Source organism: Python bivittatus, unplaced genomic scaffold, assembly GCF_059951505.1.
Source record: "Python bivittatus isolate LINGU-HERP-01145 unplaced genomic scaffold, Pbiv_v1 ctg000480_np1212, whole genome shotgun sequence".
NCBI lineage: Eukaryota > Metazoa > Chordata > Lepidosauria > Squamata > Pythonidae > Python > Python bivittatus.
Window position 1 is genome coordinate 10,407,235 of NW_028277075.1, and position 15,676 is coordinate 10,422,910.

At 36.5% G+C, this 15,676-nt stretch overlaps 1 protein-coding gene across 2 annotated transcripts in view; it reads right to left on the minus strand.

The window, feature by feature from the left end:
• IFT43 (intraflagellar transport 43) overlaps window positions 1-15,676 on the minus strand; it is a 70,285-nt gene that overhangs the window by 19,127 nt on the left and 35,482 nt on the right. The window contains exons 4-5 of one of the 2 annotated variants that reach the window (XM_007432306.4): window positions 12,306-12,341; window positions 7,086-7,126 (exon numbers count right to left, since the gene is read on the minus strand). In XM_007432306.4, coding sequence (XP_007432368.1) covers window positions 7,086-7,126; window positions 12,306-12,341 — 77 coding nt within the window. The remainder of the gene's footprint in view (window positions 1-7,085; window positions 7,127-12,305; window positions 12,342-15,676) is intronic. The other variant, XM_025169249.2, reaches the window with a different exon arrangement.

The window sequence follows — 15,676 nt, forward strand, 5'->3', positions numbered from 1 at the left end:
GTACTTTAGCCAACAAGTAAAAATATTATCCAAAGGCTGAATTCAACCTTACTAACAGTGGTTTGCCACTGTCTTCATCCAGGATTTTTTTACCTTCCTAATCTATCAATTTACGCAGGTCTGATAGTATGATAAATTTGTAGTAAAGTCAAAGAATTACCAGAAAGGTCATTGTACTTGGATGGGAAATAACACTATTTATTTCCCATCCAAGTACAAACCAGGCTCAACTATGCTTCCAAGGCCAGACACGTCAGCCAGATGCCAAGCAGCATTCTTTCTGAATATCTGATCCAAGTTTTCCAACCACTACCATGCAATTAAAATATTTCTTTATATTAGATTACATCAATCTGTGTTACACACTTCTGCAGAAGAATCTAGCGCCAACAGAATTAGAAGACAAGAAAGCAGGTAGATGGATTATTAATTTGATTTTAAAAGTCTCTTGATAAATGATCTTCAATTTAATATTTATGTTATTTCAAATTCAAAAGTTGGTTGTGACAATAGGCAAGAACTACACCTTCACTGTAATAATTTAAGCCATTTTAACAACTCTTTTATATACAAAAATGGGGGTAGGGCATCTTCCTTCAAACCATGTAAAATGTTTACCTACCTTAGTTATAAACACAAATTCAAGAGGAGATAGCTATATTCATTATTTAATATAAATAAAAACTATGTGATATTTTATACATGGAATGTGCAGACTAAGTAGGAAGGGGAAGGAAATACAAAATCTGTATTATTATACTATACAGGTACATTAATGAGTCCTACTTTAATATATGATCAAAAAGACACTTCTCATAAATATTTTGTTAGAGCACAGGTATGTCTGATTTTATTTAATCCTTTTCATACTCCAGTGGAAAAAAACCAAGACAAACTGCATTTCCTTTATGTTAAATTTTTTACTGTAAGTATGTATGATTACACACACACACACACAGAGTTGGTAGCATTCATGACATTTTCACATCTAGAAACTTCTCAGAAGCCCCTTCATTGCACATGAGGCCATTACAGTTGACAGCCACTGGGACTGATCAGAGTCACTCAGAATCAGATTTTCATAATTCAGACAAGGACTCCAATTGCTTCTTTCTTTCGTGCTGTTATCAGATGAGAAATTGATGGGGGAGCAGATCCTGAGGGAAAAACACTACAATTAAGGGCTATGCAGCTCTCTTGCTGCCCCTCTACAGCTGCAATTTTCAAAGGAACTTGCCTTAGGCACTTTCAAATGATGGCACCTCAGTTCTGTAATCATATTTCAAGAGCTTTTTCTTAAAGGGCCTTTTAGATAAACTTAGTCCATCAACCACACTTAAGGACTCAACAATCACAGCTGCAATATGACAATGTACTGTTTTTTAGAATTTTGGCATGAAAACATCAAACATTCCCAAACACATGTGCTTACCATTATCCAACACCTTACCCAAATGATGCACATTTCTGTATATTGTTTTAACCATTTCTTTCCAGAGTCACTAAGTGCTATTTAAAAAAAAATAAAGTACAGAAATTTCAGAAATAAACTTCTTTTAGATGACTAATTGCTATCATATCAACTCTGATCAAGCTTACATCACAGAAATTGGTAATCCTTATAAATATTTTCTCTGATTGTCCCAGTTATAACATCCTTTACTTTCTGGTAATTCTTTGACTATATTATAAATCTAACATACTATCAGACCTGCATAAAATTCTAAGTTAAATTCTAACTTAAAATAATCACTATTTAATTTGTTCCTTCCTCCTTCCAATCTTCATTTTATCCAATCCACAATGTTCTTCTTAAGCAGCTACATTGTATTTTCCTTGCCTCTGCCCACCAGAATCATAAATCTTCCATAGTGTTGGTAGTTAGATAGTATTTGCCAAGACACCTCAGTTACAATGCAAGCACTCTGATCTGCATTGAGTGCTCATGTTTAAGACTAGCTAAAGAAATAATAATAGTTCATGTTAATTGTTTAGGGCAGAATCAACTGAAATGCTCTGAATCTCAAAATAATTAGTAAAGTACTCATCAATGAGAAGGCCACATTCATTTTTCTCAAGAGAATAATGAATAGGAATTTCAGTGAGAAACACGGCTGACATAGGGATTGAAGAAGACTGAACAGCACCCTCTCCACAATGCAATTCAAGGTCCTCTTACAAATAACAAACATAATAAATAATATACTTAATATACAAGACTGTACACAAAGGACAAAAACTACTTTCACTCAACTCATCCGTCAGGTAGATTGATTAGTGGTTTTGCCCTTAACTTATTCATGTCCTCAGGTACAGCATTTAGGTTTTATTTGTAGGAACAAGCAAGCACTGAAATGATACAATTCAAGAGAAGTACTAGACTGACCTGCTAAGAATTACACTGCTTACGCCAATCAAATGCAAAATATTATAATTCTTGCTTTTTTTTCTTTTACAGGTATTTTTCTAGCTGTATTTCCTATAAACAGAGTTAGTCTAGAAGTCTAGAAAGCTAGTCATCTAGAACTAGAAGGCTAGAGCTAGTCTTTAGTTTAGAAAGGAGGTGAACAAGAGATACATGATTGAAGTGTACAAAATGATACATAGTATGGATAAAATAGACAGGGAGAAGCTATTTTCCCTTTCCCAAAATAGTAGAACCAGAGGTCAACCAATGAAATTGAATACTGGACGAATCAGGACAGACAAAAGAATTTTTTTATTTTATTTTTTTACACAACATGTGGTTAAACTTTGAAATTTGCTACCACAAGATGTGATGCTGGCTACCAGTTTGGCTGGCTTCAAAAAAGGATTGCATCAAACCATGGTAGTCACGGGGATCAATAGCTATTAGCCTTGATAGCAGTGTGACTGCCTCTGAAGCCCTTCTGCTGGGAGGTTAGTAGACTTCCTTGTGCAGTTGGTTGGGCCACTGTGAGAACAGAGCGCTGAACTAAATGGTCCAGGGTTTGATTTAGCAGGGCACTGCTTATGTTCTTAATGAAGAACTTAACAAATAAAACAGGGTCGTAATGAATAGCAGAATATAACTGCAATCAGAAGGAAGATTGTAATTACGTCAGTAATGATGATATTGCACAGCTATATCCAGAACTCCATACTCACTTGTGCTTAGCAAATCAAGAAAGGTGAATAAACAGAATAGTTCCAAAGAAGAACCGGATACCAGTTCTTGCAAATTGATTACTTTAAAAGACTTAATACCTCTTATTTAGATCCATAAAGGAGTTTGAGCTTGGAATAAGCACCTTGCTCTGCAGAAATTCTTAACAGATAGCATTTTTTCAATTCCCATTTTAGCCTGGCATCTCCCATCTCATCCAGCTCTATTATTGTGCTGAGCTCAGTCACTTCTGCCCATTTTCCCTGTTGACATGGATAGAAAATTGAGCAATTACCCTTAAACGCCTTTCTCTTAGATCATCCAGATTGCTACATACACAATATTAAGTCCTAAATTGCCCCTGGCCAAAAGTGGTTCAACCAGGTCTGTCTTTTAGGAATTAAACAATTTTTGTTGCTTGCAAGAGTTTATTATTCCTAGGGTTGTCATCTACTAAATCCTATTAAAATAGGCTTCCCATGGTGCAAGCTAGTCTTTCTCTAAGTCTAGAAACAAGATAAAAACAAGACAGAAATAACCAAGTTATTTCATTAGTCACTCAGTGTGCATTGGTTTAAGTATGTTCATATACACACATGTACCACAAAGACATAGTGCACTGATTAGACTCTATTATTTCACATGTGCAAACTTTGCTAATGAATCTCATCTCTGAAACAATTTGAGTTCAGGAAAATCTTTTTTTTTTTAAATATGAAAGTTTCTAATTTTCATGATTGTAGAGCTGAATTAAAAAGTGCAATAGCAACATCTACAAAAAGTGTTGCATAAAAATTAGAATGTCAGTTATAACATAGATGCACAACGGAGTCTGCTAGTGCCATTGTTCTTTGTTCAAATATTTGAATAAGGATATATACACTTTAAAAAGTTGCATTAAAAAGAGCATATGCGCAGTACATACAGATTTGGGAAAGTCAATGCTATGCAGTAAAAGGGCAGAAAGGAGTAAGAAAGAATAAGCAAAAATTTTAAAGGAAGGCATGAGATAACAAAAGGGAAAATAGCTAAATGTAATTTACACCAACATCATTCACTGTATCTCTCTAACTCAATTGTTTTTACCAAGTCTATATATCACTTCATACATTGCCTTTTCTTCTTTACAGCTCACATCTACATCCACTCAACCACAACTTTTTAGGTCCTTCCTTCCACTTGACCCATTCAGTCTTCCTTCATATTTGTTTGCAATTCATCTATTCTCTCTATTATCATCCAACTACACCAACATATTTCTTTCACACTGGCTACTCAGTTTGCATTCCCATTCATTTAGTACCTATTAATTCTTGACCTCATGTCTTTTTATCACACATAATTCCCACTGTATTTATTTTTATGTTTCTCTTAACATATCAAACTCTTACTTCCATGTAAAAAATATGCAGAAGGGCCAGCCATTTTTGTTTCTTTCAACAAATTCATTTTTCACCATAGAGCCTACCTGTTTATCACCATTTGTATGTCTTAAAGTATTTTCATATATGTTCCAACCTTTAATAAACATTCTACCAAGATACACAAATTCATCTAGTTGCTCTAGTTTTTTACTAAACTTTGTAAAAGTTTATATTTGGGGAAGCAGAGTACAAGGATTTATTAAAGTGCTTGCCTTAAAAAACATAAATTAAAGAAAAACTGGGTACATTAGAAAAAGTTATAAATTAGTAATATACATTAATATCCTAATGGTTTTTAATATCAAAAAGCAAAAGAAATAGAACAAAATACATGACAACATACAACAATGAAACAATATCCGTTTTTAGAATCCCTATTCTTTATTTCTTGCTCAAAATATCCTTCCATCATTACTAAATTCTTCAGAACATAAAACATGATATTCAAAATACAATATGTAAAATCAGTCTAGCATAGTTTACATTAGATAGTCAACTTTTTTTCTTGATCACAGAGGGCTGCAAGGGGTGATGCAGAATGTCACAAAAGGTCATGGCCAAACTTTGCAGCCATTTAGGCTTAAGGAGTTTATTTAAAATAGAGTGCATTGAGTCTGCCACACAACTACAGTCTCAACTGAGCTGACCAGAGCAATGAATTTTTATGGTTGACAGGACAAACAGGTCATTGGCAAGGAAAATGACAATGAGGGCAGGGGTTATGAATAAGAGGAACTGATGAGGACAAGGACAAAGCAGTGGCAGAAGATGGAAAGAGTACAAGAATAAAGAGGCAGTGACAATTCACATTGAAAGGCCATAAGAAGATGTATAAGCAAATAGGCAGTGCCCACCCCACTCTAAACTGTTGCTACTGATCTTCCACCCAGCAAGTGGGTAGGGGAGTGAACAAAACTCAATGATTTTGCCCTCCTTCAGTGGGAGGAAAACTCTGCCTCTTTGCCCTATAGTGAGAAGAGGTGGAATGTTCTGAATGTGAGTATGTGCAAAGGAGGTTTTGTGTGAGTATGAATATGTGCCTTTGTCAGTGTAGGTGAGGAAGAGAAGCTGGGTGAGTAGGTGTAAGAGTGTATGTGTATGTGCATGCATACTCACTGGAAGATGACCCCTTCAAGGCTAATTAGTGCCAGATTTGCTCTTAGCCTGAGAAGGTATCTCACCCCTGAGCTTTATGTACAAAACATACTACTATAGCTTATTCTACAAACCATTAATCTAAAAAGAAAAACATACAACTCCAAGAAGGGATAATGCACATGTAGATCATCCATCCATCCATCCATCCATCCATCCATCCATCCATCCATCCATCCATCCATCCATCCATCCATCCATCCAATTTATATAGCCACCCATTTCACAACAGGCGACTCTGAGTGGCTTACAACAAAGCTAAAAGCAGTCAATAAATACATTAAAAATATAAAAATCAAAATAGAACAAGAATAAAAGGTTGTTAAAAATAAGGGAGCCACCTTACTAATTACCCCACTGCACAACAGTTTCACTTTGCTGTTCATAAGAACCAATCTTTAGGGTCCTGAAATGTAAAATAAGTTCTCCTTGTGAACTCATCTGATCAGTTCTGTATTTTGGAACAGATATGTTATTACTTAATCTTAATAGGCAAGTTTTAACTAATATTTTGTACTTAATAAACAGATATACTTGTATGCTATTAATCTAACACATCCATTCTGCACATGGGCAAAGCTCTAGTCACCTTAAATTAAATGTAGGAGCCACTGGCAAAAGGTATGTTCTTGCCTGTCAGATTTCCTACCAGCTTAGATAATATTTCTTTAGGCAAGTATCTTGAATACTTTTCTATTTGTTTCTTTTGGCTGAGTAAACTGTTCCTAGGTGTTGGAAACTCACAGAAATTGATATTAGGCATAGCAGAAAGAAACCAGGAAGGTGTGGAAAACTTAGTTGCCAGCAGAAAAATACCAGAGAAACAAACTAAAACTGCACATTGCCATTCTTTACAGACAGTCGTGATGCCAAATATTATAGGCTTGATATTTTAAATATAATTTTGGTACCTTTGCAGAATTGCTTCTGAGGAGGAGGAGTGCCAGAGACTCATAAACCAAGAAGCAGTGAGTTGCGAAAAACTCAGAAATGTCTCACAGTTTCTTGACCTTAGGGGCAAACTAGGGATCCACTAGGAAGCATGGGAATAATTAAAACTGAAATTTTAAAAAGGTTTATGTTATCCAAATACGTCATGGACTACTTCTGTATCCTCTTATACTAAACCTAAACCATCAATTATTTTTTCTTTTTTCCTTCTTCCACTTCAGAAAAATTGAAGGTATTGGTCTCCATCATATCTCTTACAACAAAAACAACTCAGCATTGCTGATTCTACAACTGAATTTTACATTAGAAAGATATCCTGAATTTCTCTGCTGCCCTCCAGACAGAAAAAAGTTGAATTCATGTATTGTAACCAGAATCGTCTGAAACATGAAGGCATCTTAACTTCAATTAAAAGGGGAAATTCGTACCTCCTCCATCATCTGCCTCTGTGCTCTGTCTTAGGCGGTGACTGGAAGATATTACAAAGTGAAATCAACATTAGAGACAATTGTATAAACAGCATCTTCTTAAGTTTTCCACTGAAGAACCCCTTACAGCATTTTTTTTTTGCTCTAGAAATAACTATAAACCTACAAATTATTAGAAAAGAGAGTGCATCTTTGCATATTGCATAGTGAGATGGGCAATGTATAAATTTGATTTATAAATAAATAAATAAATATCCTTTTGCACATATATCAGTCTTGGTCTTTCACAATTACACTGACTCCAATGAGGACCATATATGAAGGTTGAATGAAAAGTAATGCCTCCAACTCCATAAATTTAGCTTAAATAGGGATATTTTAATAAATTAAACAGGAAAAAATATCATTGAAATGAACGATTTTGTTACCTATGTAGAGATTTACTTCTGTACATAAGCACCACCATTTGCTACATGCTTCTGTCAATGGTGGACAAGCTTTTTAAAGCCATCATGAAAGAACTCCACACTTTGCCTCTTTAACCAGGTTCTCACAGTTCTATCCATCCTGTTCATATGAGTCAAACAGATGCCCACAAAGGTATTCCTTCAATTCTGGGAAAAAATGGAAGTTGCACCAAGATTGCTCTGAATGATGGATGGGATAAAACAATGAGATCCAACTTTGCAATTGCTTCTTTGGTGGCTTATGAGGTATGAGGCCTAGTGTTGTTGCAGCAAAATGTCCTTCTTGTGCTTTTGAACTCCACTTCATCATTGTTTCAAAGTTTTGAGTGTTTGATGAGTTGATAATGGTGCCAGATTCTTTTTTTAATATAATTTTTATTAAAACTTTTAAAAAAGAAGTAAAAAACGAATACAAACTAATATAAAGAAAAGAAGAAAAGATAAAAAGAAAGAAAGCAAAGAGAAAGAAAACAGTGCAAGAAAAGAAAAAAGTTAAAAGAAAAATAGAAAAGAAAGAAAAAAGATACAAAGCAATGGCTTCCGATATTCTTCACAACAGTTATAAATATAATTTTATTTTAAACATTCTCTCTAAATACTCTTCTTTCTATAATCTATCCTATCTAATCATCAAAACCATAAATCACAAATTCATTTTTTCCATTTTTACGCAAAAAGTCCATAAGAGGTTTTTAGTCACCAATAAATGTAGATAGTGTCTTTTCTCTAATCAAATAAGTTAGTTTATCTATCTCAGCAAAATCTGTCAATTTCACCAACCGTTCCTCCATAGTGGGTAGTGTTGAATCTTTCCATCTCTGAGCATATAATAATCTTGCCACAATAATCATATACTGAAATAATCATCCATGGCTTTTTTCTAACTGTTCATCCATCAATACTAAAAGGAAAAGTTCTGACTTCAATTGAATATTAATTTTTAAAATCTTCTGTGTCAAAGCATGTATTTGAATCCTATTTTTTTTTAGCTTTTTGACTTGTCCACCAAGCATGATAAAATGTCCCTTCATGTTGTGTTAATGGTGCCAGATTCAAGGAAATCTATCTGGACATCTGCGTCCTAAATAATTATAACCATGAGTTTTCCTACCAAAGCCTGTGTTTTGAATTTTTTTTCACAGATGAAGCTTTGTGATGATATTCCATGGAATGATGTTTCATTTCTGGGTCATGATGAACCTATGTTTCACTAGATGTCACAATGCCATGAAAAAATTCCCCAGTTTCATTCTTATAGCATGACAACAATTGCTGGCAAATTTTGACTCCTGAAGTTTTCAACAGGATGTGAGGAACACATTTGCACAAACCTTCCAATATTGAATAACATCAATAATCCACACATTCCTATGAAATGCCAAGCTTGACAGCAGTTTCCCTTTGAATGATCTGCCAATTGTCCTTAATCAGTTCATCAACCTTCCTGCCTTCCTTCCTTTTTTTTGATACATTTCTATTAAGGAGTTTGATTACAATAGTAACAACTAATACAAATTAAACTTAAAGAAGGAAAAAGAATAGAAAGAATAAAAAGTACAAGAAAAAATAGAAAGAATAGAAAAGAAAGAATACAATAAAGCAAAAGCAAAAGAAATATATAAAGAAGTTACTTCCAACCTTCATTACAACAAGTATGGACAAATTTAGTAACTCCACCCCCATAAGGTTACAAACAGATATCTCTTCATTTCATATCCCATCCCTTGTCTATAAACAAATCCATAAAACATCAACTTTTCAATACTGGTGTCAGCAAAAAGTCTGTAAAGGATTGCCATAACTTTGCAAAAAAATGTCTTATTTTAACCTTGATCAAATAAACCAAATTTATATTCCTTCCTTTTATTTCTAACAGTCTTAATCTTTACTTCATTCAAATATTGTCATACGATTTGATTTCTCTTCAGTTCTTCTTTATTCCATCACACAGACTTCTTCAAAGTGTTTAACAAGCCTCTTTTGTAGATCCAATAAGAAAACATTTTCCAGGTCATTCTCTTGGTTTGTCATTTGTATTTCCCCTTTAATTTTTAAAACTTCAGCCACTTTCTTCTGTATATCCAATAAAGCGTCCTTTTCCAAATCATTCTCTTGGCCTATAATTTGTAGTTTTACTGTCAGGACTCATAGCAGAGATTGTAATGCAACGCGTAGAAGCTATAGCACTTCCCCACATACAACCTAAAGTATGGATCTGGTATGTAGATGACACATTTGTTATAATAAAAAAGGAACAACTAGAGAAGACACATGAAACCATCAACAACATCTTCAAAGGAATAAAATTCACCAGAGAGGAAGAAAACAACAACACACTACTCTTCCTGGATATCCTCATCAGCAGAGGAAACAACAGTAAATTAGAAACCCAGGTTTATCGGAAGACAACCCACAACAATCAAGTACTCCATTACCAAAGTAACAACCCAAGCTCCCACAAGAGGAGCTGTGTAAGAACATTATTGAAGGAAGCACAAATGCATTGCAGCAACCCAGAACAACAGAAAAAGGAAAAAGACCACCTATACAACATCTTCTAACAAAATGGATATCCACGCAACTTTATCAAAAAGTGCATGACCACTCAACCTACTACAACACAAGCTATGAAAAGGATCACACTGCCATACATCAGAAACATCTCAGAAACCACCAACAGAGTATTACAACCACATGGCATCTCTGTAGCACACAAACCAACAAAATCACTCCAAAATATCTTAAGTAAACCAAAAGACCTGGTAGCACAAGAAGAAAAAGCAGGAGTTATCTACAACATACAATGTAAGGACTGTAACAAACACTATGTAGGACAGACAGGCAGAAGTCTAGCAGAGTGCATCCACGAGCACCAACTAGCAGTCAGAAGACATGATGAAAACTCCTTAATCTCACAACACGTGGACAGACTTAACCATAGTTTTAACTGGGAAACTGTCAGCATTTTAGACCAAGCTAAATCCAAAAATGCAAGAGAATTCTTGGAAGCTTGGTATTCAGACAAGGCAGCAATTAACAGACACATAGAGATAAACAGCATCTACATACTATTCGAAAGAGACAAAAGACCAGAAGATTGCCTCACCAGCAATCATCACCCAGATAAGCAAAGGTTACACCAGGCACACAATCAAGCAGTAAACATATGCTAATCAAGGAACTACCAGAGGAGCAAAACAAAAACCCCATCCCCACCAGCACTGGCAAGGCATGCCACAGTATATAAATAGAGAGCAAACCCCATCCCATTTTAGCACTGAAGATGTTACCTAGCCAGGTAATAAAACGTTTGCAAGAAAAGAACCAAGCTCAGAGAACCCCAAGGATTCATTTTTCTTTTGTTCAGAAAAAGAACAAAAAGCTAAACTCATCCAGCAACTTTTCAAACTTGTTCTGAATGTCTCTAACAGCTGTAAGATGGTTAATAGGCAATTTCTGAAAGTGATGAGAAAGTGAGGCTTATGAACTTAGTGTCCTTTAAAAGGCTCTACCATAGTTGCAAGCAAGATGGCTAATCCCCTTGTCTTCCTACACTCAAACCCACAGAAAACTGCTGTCTTGCAATCTCCTTGGAGGAGCAGCCATCTGGAGCACGTCTGGATGATCTCCCATCTTCTCCTTATCCAGAGAGGTTCCAAGGAACCTGTCTACTCACTGGTTCTTTGGTCTTTGCCGCTGTCATCAGTTCCACTTTCGCAAAGATATCTTCAGTTCGCCATGCCTTCCCCAGAAGTTCAGTTCATCAATATTTCTCATGTGAAGCTTATCAGTTGCTGTCAAAGGTCATCCACTTCATTCTTAACCACACACACAAATCAGCTTTTCGTGATTCACCATCTTTACATTTTTTGGCACAGTGGTGCACAGTATTCACATCACACAATCATTGCCACAAACAACCTGCATTCAGCAGTCAAAAGTTCAGTGATGGTGTGTTGCTTAAATTGTACTGACAAGTCACTCACTGCAGGTTTCCATTTCACAAACAATAGCAACACAACTTTTTCTCACAACAAATTCCCACCAAATGAAGTGAAAGAACGGATGCTAAAGAACGCTTCAGCATTTCTAGTGCATCAGTACTGCCATCTGTTGGAGATATAACATTGGAGGTGTTACTTTTCATTTATCCAGAGTCACGTACTTGAAACGGGCAGCCATATAAATTTAATAAATAAATAAACAAACAAACCCTTGTAAAAATCCAAGCACAAGCATCAGGAATGAAAGCGGCTTTTTAAAAGCGTGACTTCCAAATGTCTGATTGTTATTTTAAATTATTTGTAATATTTCAGGTTTTAATTTGAAGTTCTTCAGGGGATCATGAGACTTCAGTCTAATCTATTCCCCTTTGGCATTTAGAATATACTACATAAGGTTGTGCAGCAATCTAGTTTCTAAGAGGAAAAGACGATTTGGAGCATGTATGGGTGCACACATTGCACATATTATGAAGTTGTGTTTTTTCCCAGGGTCATAAATAAACCCAGGCAGATATTTTTGATCAAAGGAGGTACACGCAGGTGCGCCCATATGTGCTACGAATCACCTTTTCCCCTTCAAATCTAGATCACTGCATAGCCCTAATAGCTTATATCCATTTCAATAAACATGACAAAAATCTGCAAAAATATATATGGGAACAGTTGCCACAAACATAAAATAATCAATATGAGATAGGTTTTCTTAACATTTATGTGGAAACACAGTAGATGATGAGAGAGTCACTTACTCTTCAACTTCTTGTTCTGCAGGTTTCTTTTTTGACCTAAAAGACAACAAAGGCCTACACTGAACAGTGCTAAAACAAAACTCACAATAACTTTTCAAAGTGTTGTTTTAGGAGAAGTACATTTTGATATAATGCATTTATCTGAAAGGAAGTCTGTATTTTTCCAAATTATTCACCTTTGAAATAAAAAGATCATCTGAGTCCCTGAGGGTAGAGCAAAGAAGCCAGATCAGATCTTTTTTGTTTAAGCTTCCTTTTGAGCATTGAGCTAGACACCCTACCTCACAGTTGCCATTGTGGGAAAAAACTGAACACAGCCTTAAGCTCCTGGAGGAAAGGCAGGATATAAATTTGACAAACAAACAAGTAAAATGATAAAAGCCACATATCATACTAGTGTTGAGGAAGGCAATAACTAGATACATCTAAACTGTCGATTTTAACTCTGAGATCCTAGATTGTTTGGCTGAATGGAAACCTGCGAATAGGGTGTGATGAGATATGATGGTCTGGGCCCCAATGATTCCCACAAGGGTTCTCCTAACTTTCCTCCTGCAACCTGCACCCTCCTGCACCCTCCCTGTAATTCCTGGGGACCAGGTATGCTACCACAAGTTACTTTACTCCAGAGAAATCTTCTTTGTCACTGATTTATCAGAAGAGGAATAACTGGCACACTCCCTTCCTTCATATCTCTGCCAGGTGAGATAAGTGTTAAAAACTATATCCCTTTCCTAGAATGAGCACCCACTGGCCCATTAAGAATTTTTAATCTTTATTATATTCAACGTCAGAGATTTAGAAAGATTTGAAGAAGAAAAGAGGAAAGGGGGAAGGAATGAACAATTTCTTTATGGACAGGGTGATCCCTGTCAGTTGTTCCTTCTAGCCCAGGATCTCATAGAAGAGCATACATCAGAACACATAGCCTACACAAGAGTCCACAAATTAAAACACAAACTGTACTGCAGCTAGCTTTATTAATCCTAGTGGCTGTCCAAACACACTAGATTTGATTTGGGTTACTTTTGGCTATGGCTTTGCTCTTACCTGCTCTTAACTGGGGTTAAGTAACATCTATGAGCTGATGAAACCCAACCTTATGCCTTGATTGAATCCAAAAAGAAGATAGTAAGGAAGCCCTGACTCAGTGCCTGGAGGCTATAGGGGATTAGATGGGGTGAAATGACTGTGACTGACTGTGACAGCAAAATGGATCTGCTACTGTTCAGAAACCTTCTGATGCCATGAATTTTCCATCTGTAATTCCTGACGCGGTAGTGCTTCCCTTGAAGGAGGTGGTACACAAGCTGGGGTTTCTCCTACACTTGGATAATGGCTGCCATTAAAGATGACTCAAAAGCTATAAGCAGCACTGAAAGCATTAGCCAGTTTAGCAGAGTAACACTTGTTCCACAGGAGCTGCACTATTTGCCAGTATACTTCTGGATCCAATTTTGGTGATTACCTACAAAGTTCTTTATATCTTGGCCCTTATTACTTTCAGGACCATCTTGTTCATGCTGAATCTGACTTACACAATCTAAAAGGGAGATGTGCCAGATACCCACATTGAAAGTAATCAGGATGGCTGGAACCCAAATATTGACTCTCAGAAATCTTGTAGCTCATGATTAAAAGGTCCTCCTAGACTGGCAGTTGTGGCTAGGAGGGTCTTTGCACAACTTTGTGTTGTGCATCAGCTACGCCCCTTCTTTGAACGGGAGGCTCTCTGCACAGTCACTCATGCCCTGGTCACCTCCTGGTTGGATTACTGCAACGCACTCTACATGGGGCTACCCTTGAAGAGTATCCGGAAGTTACAGCTGGTGCAGAATGCAGCAGCACAGACAGTTCTGAATGCCCCTGGGGGGCCCATATAACACCTCTGTTACGTGAGCTGCATTGGTTGCCAGTTTGCTTCCTGGTCCAATTCAAGGTGTTGGTTATCACCTTTAAAGCCCTTCATGGCACAGGACCAGGTTATCTGAGAAACCGTCTTGTCCCCGTTATATCAGCCGGCCCCACTCGGTCTGGCAGAAGGGGCATGTTGCGGACCCCACCAGTTAAGGAATTTCAACTGGTGGGATCTAGGAAGAGGGCCTTTTCTGCTGTGGCCCCCACTCTGTGGAACAACTTACCAACTGAGGTGCAGTGTGCCCCCACTCTCACAGCCTTCAGGAAGAGAGTGAAATCTTGGCTATGCCAGATGGCCTGAGGGCCAGATGGGGGCTCGCACCAGTGGAAGTAGCTTGTGGGGTAATTGATTCTACCCCCCCGTCATCTTGAATATTTTTAGTTTTTTATGTATAGGGTTTGTTTTATATAGCCTGACTTTTTAATTAATGAATGTGGGTATTTATTTTTTTAACTGTTTTTGGGTTTACTTTAATTTTGAGCCACCCAGAGTCACCCTCTGGGGGAGATGGGCAGTATACAAATTTAATAAATAAATTAAATAAATAAAAGTGCCCCTAACCTGATGACAAAAATGACAAAAAGAGTCTTGTTTAATTTTTAAAATGTCTTTATATTATAAAAATGAAAAAATTGGGCCACTGTCAGGCCTAGCCCAAGGAACTCCAGGAGACCATGTAGATTCAGTTCAGCAATGTTTATTAGCTACAACCTCTAGCAAGAATCTTCCCAGACTGAAACCTCAGTTCCCAAAGTCAGCCAGTCAAAACAGAGTGAATTCCTCAGGGAGGTGCCAGCCTCATCCGCTTATCTCTTCCTCTCCCCTCAGGAGACGAAAGAGCATGTTTCCCTCCCTGAGTTTGGCCTTCATAATTCCATTCCATCACAGCCACATACCTCTATGTGGTCTAGATTTAATAATATTTTAAAGGATTGAGCTGTTCAATATTAATATTATGTGGCTCTTTTATCTTTTTTTAAACTGTAGTTTATTTATTTATTTATGCACACATGCATGCAGCTTATATGGCTACCCAACTCACTCATAGTGACTCCGGGCAGCTAGTTCATTTTATTCAGTATTATGCATATTCTTTTATTGTATCATCACTGTCTATTTTATTCTATGTCACTAAACATTAAAAAGCAAACAGAACCCAGTCTTTAAGAGAACAGTTGTACTTATTTGACAGCAGCTATAGTTTTATTTATAATTTTAATAGTTTTATTGCCTACTGATTCTATGAATGATTTTTATTATTTTATTGATGTTTTGTCTCATAAATTGTAAGTTATCCATAATCAAAAGATTAGCAGCATAAACATTTTGGCAAATAATTAAATATAAATAAGTTGAACAAATGTCAAACACAAAATGGAGATCATTCTTCCCTTGTGAAAACCCACCTGAGAGCAGAAACTCACTGTCCTCAGTGTTTGTTTTTCCTGTCTTC